The 18836-nt window shown below is 35.7% G+C and overlaps 3 protein-coding genes across 6 annotated transcripts; all 3 read left to right on the forward strand.

Moving 5' to 3' along the window:
* Positions 1 to 4542: 4542 nt before the first annotated feature.
* On the forward strand, positions 4543 to 7440 carry LOC145799735 (uncharacterized). The gene is made up of 7 exons (XM_082889366.1): positions 4543 to 4959; positions 5223 to 5415; positions 5871 to 6018; positions 6247 to 6442; positions 6608 to 6679; positions 6964 to 7017; positions 7171 to 7440. The coding sequence occupies exons 1-7, from the start codon at positions 4543 to 4545 to the stop codon at positions 7438 to 7440; spliced, it is 1350 nt and encodes a 449-aa protein (XP_082745492.1).
* Positions 7441 to 7607: 167 nt separating this feature from the next.
* LOC145799736 (uncharacterized) lies at positions 7608 to 7994 on the forward strand. The gene is made up of 2 exons (XM_082889367.1): positions 7608 to 7720; positions 7805 to 7994. The coding sequence occupies exons 1-2, from the start codon at positions 7608 to 7610 to the stop codon at positions 7992 to 7994; spliced, it is 303 nt and encodes a 100-aa protein (XP_082745493.1).
* Positions 7995 to 11955: 3961 nt separating this feature from the next.
* LOC145799179 (ABC transporter G family member 43-like) lies at positions 11956 to 15411 on the forward strand. 4 transcript variants are annotated; one of them, XR_014341196.1, is made up of 5 exons: positions 11956 to 12185; positions 12497 to 12649; positions 12989 to 13125; positions 13293 to 13758; positions 13829 to 14166. XR_014341196.1 is itself a non-coding variant. In XM_082888724.1 (5 exons), the coding sequence occupies exons 1-4, from the start codon at positions 12028 to 12030 to the stop codon at positions 13453 to 13455; spliced, it is 543 nt and encodes a 180-aa protein (XP_082744850.1). In that variant the 5' UTR covers positions 11956 to 12027; the 3' UTR covers positions 13456 to 13758; positions 13829 to 14166. The 4 variants fall into 4 exon arrangements, 2 of the variants coding, with proteins under 2 accessions (XP_082744850.1, XP_082744851.1); XM_082888724.1 differs by having other exon boundaries at positions 12565 to 12649; XM_082888725.1 differs by lacking the exons at positions 12989 to 13125; positions 13293 to 13758; positions 13829 to 14166 and adding an exon at positions 15171 to 15411 and having other exon boundaries at positions 12565 to 12649.
* Positions 15412 to 18836: the final 3425 nt, after the last annotated feature.

An 18836-nucleotide genomic window follows, 5' to 3' on the forward strand; every position in this document is an offset into this window, starting at 1 on the left:
TTGCAAAGATATGTTCAATTGTGTTTATTTTCTACACAATAACTTATATTGTTTCTGAATGGTTACTTTCTATCGATTGAATGATGATCCTCTTTTGAATTGTACTCGTGGCATCCATTGCGTATTGTTATTGTCATTGTTATCGATATTTCTATTGTTATAGAGATCTCTGTCAGTTCCAAATCTTGGAACTATTGTTATTGTATGATGGCCATCAATTGATTGTTCAGTCCTTTGGACCTAGTGTATTGTTGCTATCGAATGTACCACGTATGACTTATTTAATTATTGATTGATTGAATTGATTGAATCGAACGATTGATCTCTAAATGATATTGATTGAAAAATTCTATTGAAATCGATTGTTTCAAAGACGGAAAGACATCATTCTTAACCTCTTTACGCATTTGTTATTCACTGGGCTTTAGCTCACAGTTTAATATATATATGTAGGTGGCTAGGTACCAGATCAAAGCTAGAGGCATCGACCTGAGCTCATGTTTTGTCAAGCCAGTTATTGTGCCTCATAACGAAGTTCCGAATCTACACAAGTCAAGGCTTTTTGGGTCATCCAAATCCACCCTTTTGTTTTTGCTAAGTGTAAAGAATGTTTAAGACTTTTGTTTATACAGTTTTTTATGATGGGATTAATTCCCTAACTTGCATATTGTCTTGTACATGTATGACTATGGCATAAATGGTTATGATTATGGTTATATATATATAAAAGTTTTTTTCCATTCAAGTGCTCACAGCTCATTAGACATTATCTTATTATTGATTGGTTTCCACCAGTCCCTTTTATATTGTGTTTTTGTCATCATCATTAAGCAGGCCTTTGGTAATCACGGATTATTGACCGGTTACAGAGCTAAACCTATAGGGGCGGGTTTGGGTCGTGACAACAGTTCACATGGGATCTAATCTTTAGTAGTTTGATGAATTTTTTTCACGGAAGATTGTAATCTTGAAGATGGTATTGGTGCTTCTAAGGGGAACTTCTTTTTAAAACTCAAATAATTGAAAACTTTTAACGTTATTTTGCTATCAATATGGTACATTGGTGAAGTCTGTTCAGGTACAAAAATCTTATAGATGAATGTTGCAGAAAAGCTGTTCATATGTCTCTCATAATGTTACAAAAAAACTGTTGGATATTTCCATCTAATTGGGAATTATGTTTTATTCATCTTATTTGTTCTTGTCAAATACAAGTTCAAATATCAAAGAAAGGAAAGAAGAAGAAGAAGTAGATAGGACAAACTCAATGAAAGAAGGCCTCTTTTTTGTTGTAAGTTTTATTCACAAAATTAATGTTGTTGAGGTGGAATATTATTGTAATTCATCATCTCTGCTGTGGTGCTTTCTAAGAAGTGTTAATTTTGTTACAGATTTTTGTTTGACAAAAAAACCGTTCATCTCCTAAAGCACTAGAAAATCCAATCAAAGTATGTAATTATCCCTATCATATTTGCCAAATAGAATTACCTTCCGTCATTTTGTATTCCAGTCTGTTGGAATTTAACTGGGAATGCATTTCACAAAGTGCCTAATTTTGAACAATCCCTAAAATCATGGTAAATGGTCTAGAGGAAATTTAGGGTATCATAATATTGAAATATCTGAGTTGATGTCATGTTTTGGACAACGTAGTAAAATAGATGATCTAAAGGTTTATTCTAATTGATAATAGATTATAAGATGGAACAATGGTAGGCCTGGATATGTTTATCATATAGGCATTCTGATTATGTTTATCATATATGTTTATCACATACATGTTGATAGGATTTGCAAAAGTAAACCAGCATTCCATAGATGGGCAACAAGACACTGAAATTGCAATGATGTCATTGTGGTATGAGCATACTGGAGGAAGAGTTGAAGAACTGTTCTAAAAGCCTCATACCTTGTTATTTTCTATGATTTCTTTGTTATTTTAATTTTTGGTGAGAGTAGCTTCAAGAGTGTGGTTTGAGATTGAATTTTTAGTAATTGTTTTTGCCAAATCACAGATTGTACATACTATTGCTCTTGTATACCAGTAGTTAAATTCTCAAGCTTTCTTTTTAGTTAAATTCTTTGGCCCTGTGTTGTGCTATATTTTAGTTAAATTCTTTGGCCGTGTTATACTATATTTCAAAATCAAGGGGAAAAAATGGCGTTTTTCAAAAAACGCCACTAAATGACGTCATCATGATGTTATATGTTATTTTGTAATGGAAATGGTAGTGGGCATCAAAGTTTTCGTGGCGTTTTTTAAAATGCATCCAAATGTTTTTAGCGACATTTTTAAAACATTGTAAAGCTATTACGATGGCCGTATTAGTGACAAAAAAAATTAAACGTCGCTATAACTTATGACGGCATTTTTCAGACTAATAGTGGCATTTTTGAAATGCCACTAAAAATCAATTTTCCTACAGTGCCTACAATTATTCTTCCGAACTAGACAAGAATTTATATAAATAAAAGTAGATCTGAATTATGACATCAATTGTTTGTAAGAATGGTTTGGTGCAATGAAACAGGATTCTTTTGTCAACTAGTTACCAAAGAAAATAAGACAATGTTGATGAAATCAATCAAAAGAACGATAGATATATCCAAAAACTGATCTTTATCAAAATAATGACATTTTAGCATGCAACGTTGTGATAACCTAACCCGTACTATGCTTAATTATGTATGTGATTATGTGTTTGATACGAAATTGCAAGTTTAAGTATGGAACATATGTGAATTTGGAAAAACATCTATTGAAAGTAGGAATATCTGTTGCAACTAAACCTTTGAACTAAAATTGAAGGCTGTAGAGGCGCGATAAACAAAAACCGACTTTATAGCTATGATTAGCATGATTTTTAGAGCCTTTGGTGAAATTTTGAAAAATTATGATTGGTAATGAATAAATAAAGATTTTTGAGTTAAGTTTTATATGTTTACCCATTGTTCTTCATTTGTTAGGAGAGGGCTCCAAAGTGTGAGTTAGAGAGAAAAGAAGAGAAAGCTAGGGATTTGAAAGGAATCAAGGGGCAAACAATGGATTTGAGTGAAGATATGGAAGTTTACTTACAAACTTTGTCTCTAACTCATCTTTGTCAAGAAATCATGAAGAAATTAGGAATTTTGAGCTAGGGTTTGAGTTGTGTGGTGGCTAGAGATAATGGCATGAAATTGGACCCTGGCCTCTACACCATAGTTTGATTTGAGTTCATTTTTATGATTGATCCATGAAACAAACCGTAGATGGTTCACATAAACAAGATTTGTGAGAAAATCATTCATGAATATATGCATTTTTAACTTGTGTATGTAAAATCATGACATTGTGAAAAGATGAGACCATGAAGTTGATGTTGATGCAAGATTTAGATGTTTAATATGGAATTACACTTGTATCATGCTTACATATATATACATATATCATGTTTTTGAGTTATTTTTGCATGGATTTGGGCTTGGGAATTAGATGAAAATGTTTGCATCTTTGAGCCATTTTTGGATTGTCTTTTTGTACTGACGCTCCCAACCTCTGGAATGCATTTCCAACCTTGTTTAAAACCTTTTGGGAGTGAAATGATGACTAGGAACCATTTAAAAGGGGTGTGAATCACTAAAAGAAAGTGTATATGATATGAATGGATTATTTATCAAATATGTGTGTGACATGCTTGGTGCAGTTCGTGTGCCGGAGGAAACGCCTCAAGATCGATTACACTGTGAGTAATAATGCCATATTTGTATGTTTGTTATTATGTACCTCGAACCATGAACGGTGATTGTTGCCGACATTGTGATTTGTTTGAAATGGGAAACCTCATTAATATTATATGACATGTGCAACGTTAGGCCCGAGGCCATTTTGATATATGATTAGGTCCAAGGCCGTTTTGATATATCATTGGGCTCAAGGCTATTTTGAAATATGATTGGGCCCGAGACCGTTTTGATATATGATTTGGCCCGAGGCCGTTTTGAAATATGATTGGGCTCGAGGCTGTTTTGATATACGTTGGGCCCGAGGCTGTTTTGATATATGATTGGGCCCGAGGCCATTTTGAAGTATGATTGGGCTTAAGGCTGTTTTGTTTATACGATTTTGGGTGTTATGAGAATCTTATGACTATCTATTTACACTATTTTACTGTATTATTACTCATTGAGGGTCGCTCACCTAATTTTATGTATGCACATATAGGTAATTTGCAACATGGAGCACACCCCTATAGTCAGCTTCATAAGCCATTTTTTTTTAAACCCAATCGCGTCATGTCTTTGAGATGGAGTTTCGTCTTTGACTTACATCATACTTTGACTTTACTTTGTTTTGCTAATGAGGTCTTGGGTTTGTGTGTGTTCATCTAGATCATGGTGAGAACAGCCTCCATACGACTTGATATAATTGAGGCAATGATCATGGACAAGGTAGAGGCCTTTCGACAACAACAACCATCGCCACCAATGCCTGTGCTTCCACCTATAGTGCAAGACCACCAGACCGACGACTAAACTATTGCTCTCACAAAAAAATTTAAGAAGATGAAACCACCTTTGTTCAAAAAAGGAATTGATCCATTAAAGGCGGAAGCTTGGGTTCTTGGTATTGAGAAATTGTTTGAAGTCTTTCCATGTATGGAGGCACAAAAAGTCTTGCTAACTGCTTTTACACTAGACTATGAGGCACACCGTTGGTGGATGCTTATTCGAGGAGAGCATCAAGGGATGAATTGGGCTCAATTTTTGGAGATCTTCTATGAGAAGTACTTCCCACAAAGTATCCGAGACAGGAAGGTGTCAGAGTTTGAAAACTTGAAGCAATGGAACAACACCACAATGGAGTATGAAGCGCAATTTACCAAATTAGCCTGTTTCGCACAATACATGGTCGATACAGACTACAAGAAGGCGAGAAAATTTGAGGGAGGTCTCCGAGACTCCATTCTTGAGAAGATTAATGTATTATAGGTACGAAAATATATGGATGTATTGGATAAGGCCATCATAGCGGAAGGTAACCAAGCCAACCACAACTGGTACTTGAATTGGAAGGGAAAAAGGCAAGGCTCCAGTGTGCACAAAGGGTCGGCGTCCTCACAAAGTAAGAAGCAAAATTTGGGAACTTCCAACACTTCGGGTTCTACCCGTGATTTGGCACCAACTTGCCAAGTACCGGGGGGGTTTGTTATTGAGCATCAGGAGCTTGCTTTAATTGTGGAAAGACGGGGCATATGGTGAGAGATTGTCCTATGTTTGGGCAACAAAAAGGAAATAGGCCAACTGCTAGTTCAGCCAGTTCCATTCCTGCAACAAAGACCCCGACAAGGCTTACTACTTCTAGAGACAATGTTGGGCAAGGGAGAGTCTTTGCTCTTGCTCTGGGTGATGTCCAAAATTCAAACGTCGTGGTTTCAGGTACGCTTTCCATCAATGGCCAACCTGCTTATGTGCTACTTGATTCGGGTTCCACAATTCCTTTGTTTCGAAAACATTTGCCCCTAATTTGAATAGATCTATGGAACCCTTGAATTATGTGTTGTGCGTGTCTCTCCCACGTGGGAACTATATGTTATGTGATTCTATGTATCCTACATATGAGCTTTTACTTAGAGATAATCCATTATGTGCTAATTTGATGCCTCTTGGTATGGTACACTTTGATATAATTTTGGGAATTGATTGGTTAGCTAAGTATCATGCAACCATCGATTGTGTGTCTAAGCAAGTTGTGTTCCGCCCACCAGGTCAAGATGAGTTTACTTTTGTGGGACATGGGGTGGTCCCTCCGCCCTATTTGATATCGGCTACGAAAGCTTGTAAACTACTTCAGAAGGGTTGTAATAGTTATTTGTGTTGTATTTTGAATGCAGAGACAACTGAGGTGGGTGTTGAAATTATTCAGATTGTTAGTGAGTTTTCGGATGTATTTCTCGAAGAATTGAGAGGGGACTTGATAGATTGTGAGATTGAATTTGTCATTGATATTGTACCAGGTACTCAACCTATTTCCAAGGCACTGTATAGAATGTCTTAGGCAGAAATGAAGGAACTGAAAATACAGTTGCAAGAATTGCTTGACAAAGGGTTCATCTGATTAAGTACATCGCCATGGGGTGCACCCGTTTTGTTTGTGAAGAGAAGGATAGGACCCTTCGGTTGTGTATTGATTACCGAGAACTTAATAAGGTAACAGTGAAGAATAAATATCCTTTACCACGGATTGATAATTTGTTTGACAAATTACAGGGGGCACAAGTGTTTTCAAAAATCGACTTCAAATTCGGGTACCATTAGTTTAGAGGATGTTGAGAAGACCGCCTTCCGAACCAGGTACGGCCATTACGAATTTTTAGTCATGCCATTTGGGGTTACGAATGCACTGGCAGCTTTTCTGGATTTAATGAATCGAGTTTTCAAACCTTACTTGGATGAGTTTGTGGTGGTATTCATTGATAACATTCTTATTTATTCGAAGAGTAGGGAGGAACATGAAAGGCACTTGAGATTAATTCTTCAAACACTTAGGGACAAGAAGTTATATGCTAAATTAAAGAAATGTGAATTTTGATTAAATGAAGTTGTGTTTTTGGGGCATGTAATTAACAAGGATGGTGTGTCTGTCGATCCGCAAAAGATAGAAGCTATTGTTAATTGGCCTACTCCTACCAATGTTACAGAAGTACGTAGTTTTATGGGTTTAGCAGATTACTACCAAAGATTTGTTAAAGATTTCTCTAAGATTGCGGTGCCGCTTACCCAATTGACTCAAAAAGGTGTTCCATTTGAGTGACAGAATAGAGGGAATCCGCTTTCCAAGAATTAAGGACACGACTCACAACAGTACCGGTCCTTGCCTTACCGTCAAGTACAAAAGGGTTTATGATTTATAGTGATGCTTCTCATAAGGGTTTGGGGTGTGTGGTTATGTAGAATGGAAGAGTAATTGTTTATGCATCCCAATAGTTAAAGCCACATGAAAAGAAATACCCTACGCATGATTTGGAACTAGCTGATGTGGTATTTGCATTGAAGATTTGGTGGCATTATCTTTATGGAGCAACATGTGAAGTCTACACCGACCACAAGAGCCTCAAGTATTTCTTTACTCAAAAGGAGCTTAATATACGACAAAGACGGTGGTAAGAACTCATCAAGGATTATGACTTGCAGATTCATTATCATCCTGGTAAAGCCAACACGGTAGCAGATGCTCTTAGTAGAAAGTCAATGGGAAACTTAGCATGTTTGCTTACGGAGCGAAATGAACTGTTACTTGACTTGGAAAGAATGGAGGTGGAAATCGTCCTATATAAACGGGATGGAATGTTGGCCGCAATGATCGCACAACTGGCTATTATTGAGGAAATTAAACAAAGGCAATTGGAGGATGAATTCCTCAAGAAAGTATATGATGAGATGGAAGCAAAACCGAGATCGTGATTTTCTTTGGAACATAAGTGTTGAAGTTCAAGGGAGGATTGTGTGTTCCTAGTGTCCTCGAAATTAAAGGAAGAGTCTTGGAAGAAGCTCGCAAGTTTAGCTTTGTTATGCATCCTGGGAAAACCAAAATGTACCAAGATCTCAAGTAAGCTTTTTGGTGGCCTAATATGAAGAGAGAAATTGCGGAATTCATTTCAAGGTGCCTTCAATGTCAACAAGTGAAAGTGGAGCAACAAACACCGGTGGGGTTACTTCAACCTCTCCCTATTCCGGAATGGAGGTAAGAGCATATAACTATGGATTTTATTGTGGGCTTATCCCGAACACCCTGACGTATGGATTCTATATTGGTTGTTATGGATAGATTGACTAAGTCTGCTCACTTTTTTCCTGTGAAGACTGTTTATAATGCTGATCGACTTGCCATTGTGTACATTGCTGAGATTATTCGATTGCACAGTGTTCTAGTTTCCATTGTGTTGGATAGAGATTCTAAGTTTGTCAAGGTTTTGGAAAAGCTTACAAAAAGCACTGGGGACAGAGTTGAGGTTTAGTACTGCATTTCATCCACAAACTGATGGACAATATAAAAGAACTATACAGACATTGGCGGACATGCTCCGAATATGTGTTTTGGATTTCCGTGAGAGTTAGGAAACTCATTTATCTTTGGTGGAGTTTCCTTATAACAACAGTTTGCACCCTAGTATTGGAATGGCACCATATGAAGCTTTGTATGAGAGAAAGTGTCAAACTCCGATTTGCTGGACCGAGGTTGGAGATAGTTCGTTGATTGGGCCTAAAATTGTGCAAGTTACTATGGAAAAGATTTAAATCATCCAACAGAAAACTGCTCAAAGCCAACAAAAGAGCTATGCTAATCAAAGAAAAAGAGACTTGGAGTTTGAAGTTGGGGATCATGTTTTTGTCAAAGTCACTTCAATGAAAGGGCACACAAGATTTGGGAGGAAAAAAAAAAGGAAAATTATCACCCCAGTACATAGGGCCATTTCAGATTTTGAAAAGATTAGGTCAGGTTGCCTATCGGATTGCTTTACCATCAGGCATGAAGCAAGTGCACAATTTGTTTCACGTATCAATGTTGAGAGGTAACCTTCGGGACCCTTCTCATGTTATTGACTATCATCAAATTGTGCTAGATGACGATAATGCTTTTAAGAGAAACCCCTTCAAATCCTTGACCGGCAAGTCAAGCAACTACGAAACCTGACTATCCCTATGGTAAAATTGGAATGGTGGGAACCTCATGGGAATGAAGCCAGTTGGGAACGAGAAGAAGAAATAAGGCAACAATATCTGGAATTGTTTTCAACTCGAGTTAAACAAGTTTGGAAGACCAAACTTCCTAAAAGGGGGAAGACTGTGATAACCTAACTCGTACTATGCTTAATTATGTATCTGATTATCTGTTTGATACGAAATTGCAAGTTTAAGTATGGAAAATATATGAATTTGGAAAAACATCTGTTGAAAGTAGGAATATTTGTTGCAACAAAAACTTTGAACTGAAATTGAAGGCCGTAGAGGCACGATAAACAAAAACCGACTTCATAGCTATGATTAGCATGATTTTTAGAACTTTTGGTGAGATTTTGAAAAATTATGGTTCGTAATGAATAAATAAAGATTTTTTAGTTAAGTTGTATATATTTAGCCCATTGTTCTTCATTTGTTGGGAGAGGCCTCCAAAGTGTGAGTTAGAGAGAGAGAAAGAGAAGAAAGGTAGGGATTTGAAAGGAATCAAGGGACAAACCATAGATTTGAGTTAAGGTATGGAAATTTACTTACAAACTTTGTCTCTAACTCATCTTTGTCAAGAAATCATGAAGAAAATAGGAATTTTGAGCTAGGGTTTGAGTTGTGTGGTGGCTAGAGCTAAAGACATGAAATTTGACCCTAATCTCTACACCTTTGTTTGATTTGAGTTTGTTTTTATGATTGATCCGTGAAACAAACCCTAGATGGTTCACATAAACAAGATTTGTGCGAAAATCATTCATGAATATATGTATTTTTGAACTTGCATATGTAAAACCATGAAATTGTGAAAAGACGAGACCATGGAGTTAATGTTGATGCAAGATTTAAGATTTATATGTTTAATGTGGAATTACGCTTGTATCATGCTTATATATCATGTTTTTTAGTTGTTTTTGAATGGATTTGGGCTTGGGAATGAGATGAAAATGTGTGCATCTTTGAGCCATTTTTCGACAGTTTGGGTGTGACCAGACAGATTGTGCGGCCACGGGTTCCGCATGAGGTGCCCTTGCTTTGAACTAAAATTGGACAGCACTATGCGCTCGAGCGGCTGCAATTTTCGCATTTGTTGAGCCAAACCGCTCGAGCGGTTGGACCTGCTGCACGTGCAGCCAGGTAGGGGGAAAAATTCTGTCTTTTTGTATTGATGTTCCCGACCTCCAGAATGCATTTCCAACCTTATTTCAACCCTTTTGGGAGTGAAATGATGATTAGGAACCATTTAAAAATGGTGTGAATCACTAAAAGAAAGTGTATATGATATGAATGGATTATTTATCGAATATGTGTGTGACATGTTTGGTGTAGGTCGTGTGTCGGAGGAAACACGTCAAGATCAATCACACTATGAGTAATAATACCATATTTATATGTTTGTTATTGTGTACCTTGAACCATGAACGGTGATTGGTGCCGACATTGTGATTTGTTTGAAATGGAAAACCTCATTAATATTATATAACATGTGCAACGTTAGGCTTGAGACCGTTTTGATATATGATTAGGCCCGAGGCCATTTTGATATACGATTGGGCCCAAGGCCATTTTGAAATACGATTGGGCCCAAGGCCGTTTTGAAATATGATTCAACCCGAGACTATTTTGATATATGATTGGGCTCGAGATCGTTTTGTTATATGTTGGGTCCGAGACCATTTTTAAGTATAATTGGACCTAAGACCATTTTGTTTATACGATTTAGGTATTGTGAGAATCTTATGACTGTTTATTTACACTGTGTTACTGTATTATTACTCATTGAGCTTCTCTGACCCAATTTTATGTATGCACATGTAGGTAATTTGTAGCATGGAACACACCCCTAGAGTCAGCTTCATGAGCCATTCTTTTTGAGACCCAATCGAGTCATGTCTCCGATATGGAGTTTTGTCTTTGACTCACATCATACTTTGACTTTACTTTGTTTTGCTAATGAAGTCTTGGGTTTGTAAACGCTATGCACAAATTTCTTTCGATACTTATATTCTTTTTGCATGGGCATGTAAATAATGTGGATGTGTTATATTTTTCTCATATTGATGATGTAGCTCAATGGACTCATTCTTTTGTTGTATACTTCCGCTTTTGGCCTTATTACTATAATTACTCTGTATGTTGTTTGAGGCCGAAGGTGATCAAGTGATTACCGGCCAGTTATGACCCAAACTTTTAGAGGTGCGTTTGGGTTATGACAGATGTTATGTCCTCTTCTTTCTTTTCTAATTTAATTTGCATTTTTTTATTACCAATTTATGTCCCCATCAGTTTTTAGTTACCAATTTATATCATGGTTTATGTAAATATTATGATTAATTTTTTAAATAAAAAAATTATTAATAACATTGATGAAAATAATTATCTTACTAAATACCCAATAATATAAACTAGTGAAAATATTGTTGTTATACAAGGATTTGCCAATCCTGTTGTGAGTCTTCATGGAAGTTGGCCCCGGGTCTAATTTGATGGTCTGACTGTTTATATTGTAAGGTTTGTCGAAAATATCACATGTATGAAAAAATCAGGTTAATCAAATATCGTCAATCTCATGATCGGGTCCTAATTGTTTTCACAAAAATTATCAAGCTCATTCTAGTTGTTTATATTCTTACAAACAAATATGATCTTATGGAGTTATAAATATTCAATTAACCTACTCTTTTTTTATGAATGATCTACTTAATTAATCTTACAATACGAACAATTCAAATTATTAAAATATGCTATAAACAAACTCTCACAAACCTTAATCAGGCTTATATACCCGCAACTATTCGGTTCACCCAGATGAAACTATGACTCACAATTTTCCTTACTCGACTATATATAAATAGTGCATAAATCACCTTTCACTATAGGAAAAAGGGGATATGGTGGCGTTTTTTTAACGACGTTTTTTTAAACGTCACTGTTATTAGTATTTAACGGCGTTTTATAAACGCCGCATATTCTATTAGACAAGACGGCACCATTTTATAATGGGAAAACGCCTCCAAATGCGGTGCCACACACGCCTCCTTTTGTGAAACCTTATTTTGAATCAGAACCCTCTCTAAAGCATTTCGATCGAAGATTCAAAACTCTCTCTCTCTCAACTCTTATACGCACATATCTCTCTCTCTCTCTCAACCCTCTCTAAGCTCCACCGAAGATTCAGATCGAAGCTCCATTGAAGCGATTTCGAAGTTGCATCGAAGATTCAGATCGAAGCTCCATCGAAGCGATTTTGAAGCTCCATCGAAGCGATTTTGAAGCTCCATCAAAGATTCATACCTAAGCTCCATCGAAGATTCAGATCGAAGCCCCATGGAAGCGATTTCGAAGCTGTACCGCCGAGGTAGCGAGCTCCACCGGCTCATTTGCAAAGATTCAGTGATTTCCAGAAGCTCAGATCTGAACTCTGACCCCTCGATTACTCGCATTTCAAGCTCCGATTTGGAAAAAATCTCAGTTCGATTCTTGAGGTATGTTCGGATTGACTCAATTTGTACGATTATTTGTTGTTCCCTTCATCTCTCTCTCTCTCTCTCTCTCTCTCTTATGGTTCTGCGATGGTGGAGGGGCTAGGAAGGGGTAGGTAGATCGTCGGATTTTGGAGGATAGGCAAGGGGATTACTGAGTTTGGTCCTGGAGGGAGGGATTTCTGTATCAATGTGCAGATACATAAATGATATATACTGATATATATATATATATATATATATTTTAATAATGTCTATTGGAAATGTTTCTATTTTTAAATCAAGATGCAAATGATGGGAACTTGAATGGACAGGATTTTTGCACAGAGTCTTGTCTGGCCTCTGAGACCGACCATTTACTTGTAGATACTATTGAAAGCAGGGTGTTGAGTAACAAGGAGGGAGAGTCTTCTCTTTCAGAATCCAAGTGGTTAGAACATGATGAATCTTTGGCTGTTTGGGTCAAGGTATATATTAATGTTATTGCTTTGACTTCTACCTTGTTTTTTTTTATTATATCATTAGTATAGTGCACATATACAAGTTTGATAGTTCTGGGGCGCTGTTTCTCAATGTGGTTGCCATGTTGATTGAGGTTTGATTGTACAGATTAGTATGATGGCTGGTGAAGTAGAAATTAAAACTTCACCTGGCTCACCTTTCTAATTTAGGCCCTTCTGTTTTCATTTTATAGAGTTGATTGAAAAATTTTCGGAGCTCTTTTCTTCACTCTCATGAATGTATTGTTTAACGGGTTGACAGAGGTTGCATTGACTGTTTTGAGGCTTCCTGTATTCTATAAACAGAGGCATTTCTTATTCTATCCTCCATGGGCTTTTGGGTTGCCAATTTGGGTCCTCAGTATACCCCTCTCCTTAGTGGAATCAGCGATATGGATCAGTCTTACATATTACACAATTGGGTTTGCTCCAGACACCAGCAGGTAGTAGTGGCCTGCGTGTTCTTGGTTTCTCATGATAGTTTTTCATGTTTATACTTTTGCTTACCAACTTAAATTCTTCATTAGAAATTTATTCTTCCTACTCTGCACTTAGTGGTCACTTGAACCTGATAATTTATTCACTAACAAATACCCACCATCTGATTCAGGTTTTTCCAGCAGTTATTGGCATTGTTCAGTATACATCAAATGTCTCTCTCTCTCTCTTCGCTTTGTTGCTGTGGGAAGAAAGCTGGTTCTTGTATGCACTTTAGGAACCTGCACATTGATAATGAATATTCTGCTTGGAGGATTTATAGTTGCCCAAAGTAAGCTGCCTGATTTCTATTTTCACTTTTGAGCCTATCTTGAATTAGAATGAGCTTTTAATTTACCAATCTTTATACCACATTGTTGAATATTTCTCGACATTTAGCCAAGTAAGTTGTGGATTCTTTCATGTGATTGTTTATATATTCGATGATCAAAGCACTACATCTACAACCATTCATTTCCTTTTGTGCCCGCAGATGACATTCAGCCATTTATGATATGGGTCTATTATATTTCTCCAATGATGTATGGACAAAATGCTTTAGTCATTATAATGAATTTCTTGACAAAAGATGGAGCGCCGTAAGTTGTCTTTTACTGTTTGCGTAGTATCTTTACATTCTCAAAATTCTGAACATTTTTCTTATTGCAGCCCAATCCAGACCCCCGAATTCATACACCTACAGTTGGGAAAGTCCTTCTCAAGTCTAGAGGCTTGTTCACGGATGACTACATGTTTTGGGTTTGTGTTGGAGCACTCTTGGGGTTTTCTCTTCTCTTCAACATTTTATTTATTGCGGCATTGACTTTTTTGAACCGTAAGCTATCTCATCTAGTCATTTGGTTCAGATATTTTTATTTGAAAATGGATTTCCTTCGTTGGAAGTAGATTTCCAGGCTTAACAACCCTGTTTCTGGATGTTCTACATCAGCTCTTAGTGATTCAAAATCTATAACCTTGGATGAAGATGTTGGAAAGAAGAATAAGAAATCATCTAGACGAATGACCTCTGAAGGTTTGAGCCTTTACCTTTGTCTCTTTTGATCTTTACTTAATGATCTCGTCTTCTATTTCTCTTGCTGCCAATTAAGTTAAAACACGTAGGTCACTAGTTACTCCTTTATCACATTTCTTTTCCATTTAAAAGTTCATGGCAAGTTGAATTGCATTGTATGTGTAATGATGTCAATGAAGTGGGGAAACTAGATATCCGAAGAGGAATTAAGAAAACAGCAATAGGAATAGGTTTTTCAAAAGGATATCTTGTTTTAAATCAGATCTAAGCAGCGCAAAAACAAAACCAGTTTTTGAATACAGAAGTAAAGACAAATTTTGTGAGACTTTTGAGGATCAAAAAAAGCTAGCTTTCTCTTTTAGTTCTTTTTCTTGGGTTGTAACAAGCACATGACATGACATTAATCGATCCCTGTTGTGTAAAAAATGATCTACTGATCTTAATTTTGAAATCTTCTAATTGATTTTATAGGTTTGGATATGACGGTGAGAAATGCTTCACGGGGTACTGACTCAAGTGTTGGTGTCACTGATCATGCACCTAGAAAAGGAATGTTTTTCCCTTCCAACCCCTTTCACTTGCATTCAATCATATCAACTAAGATAGCTAGTTTCAGGCATGTTACATGGACTCTTTAGAATAAATCAAATAAACAATGGTGTGAGATATGTACTTGACACTATATATATATTGCTGTCTATAAATCAAATACCTCTTTAACACTATATTATATATGATACCATTTCATCTCACTTAATAGTTTAAAAATATAAAAATATAACCCTTATTTTGTCAAGTTGGCGAATACCAAACATCCATATCCGAGTCTATGTAACATATGTTCGAGGAGATGGTCTAACTCAAGTTCTTGTTTGAGCAAGTTGAACCTCTTTTGTCATGCATAGAGTGTCTCGGCTGCTAAGGGTGCCTTTTTTTTTGTCTTTTGCTTTGATGATCTGTTGTGGATGTTGTTTGCAGGATATTATGGAGTTCCCAGGTCTGGAAATGTTGTTTTGTGCTGCTTCTACATAATACTATGGAAGAGATTGTTGTGCATTCTCTTTGTGAGTAGTCTGTGTTTGTTTGCTATGTTGTGTGTGAAAATCTGTGGTTGGTCAAGATTTCCGCTACTCTGCTATTGCACCTACTTGTTTATGGATTGTTATATGATCTCTTGGCTTTATCAATAGCCAAGAAAATAAAAAAAGAGAGTGGAAAACATGTGTTATTTAATTTGACGCAGCGAGAACTTTGATGTGTACTACATATTTTCGAACATATATATTTATATGTTATCTACTTGTCTATCTATCTATCTATCTATCTATCTATCTATCAATCTTTATAAATAAGAGAAATATTAGTTAATGCATCAAAAGTATTGGTAAGCATGTGAAGGCATAATGTGATGTTTTAATAGCCATTTGTGTTTTATGACAATTGTTACTGATAAAAATATCACTGATCTTTGCTCAATAATTCTTTCACCAACTTGCCAAGACATTTAGGCATACTAACTTAGTATAATGGTGAGACCATCCAAAAATAATATTTTCACAGGTTCCTTCTCACCTCTTTTGTTTTAAGACCAAATTTGTCAATGCATTTCATACTGGTTATCATCGGATGAGATCAGTAGCACACCATCTATTCTTGCTGTTGCTTATATATCATTCTCATCTCTACGTTTAAAGAATTGGGCAAGCAAGTAAATATTATTGAACAAAATAGAATATTGAATAGGAACAACAAATGAGATTATTCTTGTTAAATTATGTTGTGTATGCTGCACTAGTTTAGTAACTTTTTTCATATACTTCTTGTATAGCTTGGGAGGCTTTGCTTGGACCAAACCAGTGGTACTGCAAAATGGTACGTATTCTTTTCTCATATAATTTTTACCTCTTCAACCTCAATTCTAAATCTCTTATTTTTTTACTTAATAGTGCATTATTTCAAAATTAAACAAAGCCTTAATGTTTGGCAACCATTGGTATGTTGGTCAGTAACTTGAAAGGAAAAAAAAATCATCCTTGTGGTCAACTATTTTAATTGTGATTTATTTTCTTTTCCTTTGTGGGTGTTTTAATTATTTGTAGGGTGGGAATGCCTCTGGAGAAGAGAGTGATAACATTGATTGGGATACTGAAGATGAACTAGAAATTCAGAATTTTCCTTTGTCTTCCTATTCAAGTTTGACAAATCCTGGTGGAGAAGCTAATCAAGATATTAGAAAATTAATGTAGAAGTTTTGTTGAAATTATATTCTTCTGCTTGTCTTGTTGAATTTGTTACTTGACAGCTTTGCAATACATGTGTGTGATAAAAAAAAAAAATTTAATTTTTGGTTGTGTTTGTTGTTTGATTTTGGAATAATCATGCAATGTTTGCCTAAATTTAGTCAAATATATTGAAATAGTCGCAAAGCTTTATCTATATTATTGCTATTTTTTAGCTTTATTACAGGTATATTTTTTAGTTAAATCTAACAGAATTAGCACAATTTCCGCCCAAAAAAAAAAAAGAAGCTATAATGGCGTTTTTCCGAACGTTGCTATAGTGCCAACGGTCATTTTTTTAAAATAGGAAAAAATCTATTACGGCGTTTTTAAAACGTCGCTAAATATTAGAGGCGTCATTTTTCATTATTTATCACATTTAGCGGCGTTTTTCAAAACGCCGTCTATACTAATTTAATGACGTTTTCAAAGCGCCATAACGCTACAGCGACGGTGGCGTCTTCGACGTTTGGTATTAAACGTCACAAAAAGAATTAACGACGTTTTTATACCTATAGCGGCGTTTTTTAAACGCCACCAAAAATAAAATTTCCAGCAGTGTTTCCCTCTAAAGAATATGAAAAGATTTTTAAGGATGGTGCAAGTAACATGATCACTGACAATAATAATGTAGTTAGGCACTTCTTTATGGCTCTATTTGGCAATCTCCAATTAAACAAATCTTTAGCTAAAACAAGTCAAAAGTAAAAAGTCGTTTTAGTTTCAGTAAAAAGCAACGTCTCCATGAAAAAGTAACTATTTTGGCGAATGCCAACAAAATTATTCAAAGACCATTTTACCCATCATACTTTGAGAAATTTGACTGCCCCTTAGGTAAAAGGAAAATTTTGAAAAAACTTGCTCCATAATGGAAAAAATATATATATATTTTTAAAGTAATATCAAAAGCATCAATTTTTCTGCATTCTAAAAAAGTAAAAAATTAAAAAGCAAAAGCCCACAAAATGACCAAGTAGAAATGGCCAAGTTTATACAGAATTAGCAAGTCTATTTCTATAATGAAATGATTTAATTCAAACTAATGTTGCAGTATGTATTAGAAAGCCCTAAGAAAATAAAATAAAATAAAACAAATTTGGGAACGAAACCCGGGCTCTTTTTTTCTTTTCTTTTTTTCCTCTTTTGTTGTTCTGTTTTCTTTCATATTATTTTATTTTTTTCTCTGTTTTGGTTGTGGATTATAATAAGTCGATTTTTTTGATTTCAAAAAAGGCAACAAAAAAGTAAGTTTGTTTTATTTTTGATACATTTTAACTTTTTTTAATTTTTATAATAACTTTTTTAGGTGAACAAGTTTGGTAAACTTTTGAGAGATTCTGTTTTTACGCACTATTTTTTTTCCCCCTTAGTTCACACACTCCAAAATTTCCTCACCCAATTGTTTGGAAACTTAGTACCAAACCAAAATTCATGGTTCATACGTGAACTACCAAATGAAAACTCATTGTTCATATGTAAACTATTGAACGAAAAGAAATGCAGCGTATACTAATGTCCTTATTAATCATTTTGCTTCATTGTATAATTATAGTAAAAAAATTATCCATTAAGTGTGAATTCAAAGATAAAAATAAAAACGTGTGAAACTATAATGACCTCTGTGGGTATTGATTTTTGACTTTACAATCAAACTAAATCTTCTAGCCAAAATTTAAGGAATTTAGCTGTAGAGCACACGGAAAAATAGATTACGTCCAACACCTGTAAACAAGACAAGCAACACCAGTGGCTTATCCACCCAAGAGCACCCCGACGATCAAGTCAATCAACTTATCTCTCAAAGATAACAATTCAAGTAACAATGTAGAAGTTAAAAGCATATCTTAGACCTACGGGGGTGGCATACTTCTATAATCGGCAGCGTCCTCCTCTACGCCTTGAGGATAGCATCAATCTCCAACTACTCCAATCCGTATTAGTATGGACTCTCTTAAGAGTCTCATCTCTATCCAAATAGAGAGTCTCAAACCATTTAGGACTCTTGTTCTCTATCCGAATATCTCGGATTCTAATATAGTCGCACCATATCTCGGCACTTTGGCTCATTCACGTGGCACCTTGACAACAATTTCGGCCACGTGGATAACTCTAAAAATATGTCCCCACAACCTCAAACTTCTTTAGTTTTGTTTTTTAAAATATAAAGTGATGAATGCACCGTTCTTAAGAATGTTCTAAAGCAAACTTACCAATGAAGTTCTCACAATTGTACGGGCAAAATAGTAATAATGCATTACAACGCAATGGACTGGGCTTAAATCAGTAAGCCAAGCTAAAAAAAATAAAGAGTGTTGCTATTAGCACTTACCAAAATTCTTTGGACCCCTCATTTTATAATTTTTTT

Source organism: Camellia sinensis, chromosome 9 (genome assembly GCF_055761805.1).
Source record: "Camellia sinensis isolate YWXY chromosome 9, ASM5576180v1, whole genome shotgun sequence".
NCBI classification, from domain to species: Eukaryota; Viridiplantae; Streptophyta; class Magnoliopsida; order Ericales; family Theaceae; genus Camellia; species Camellia sinensis.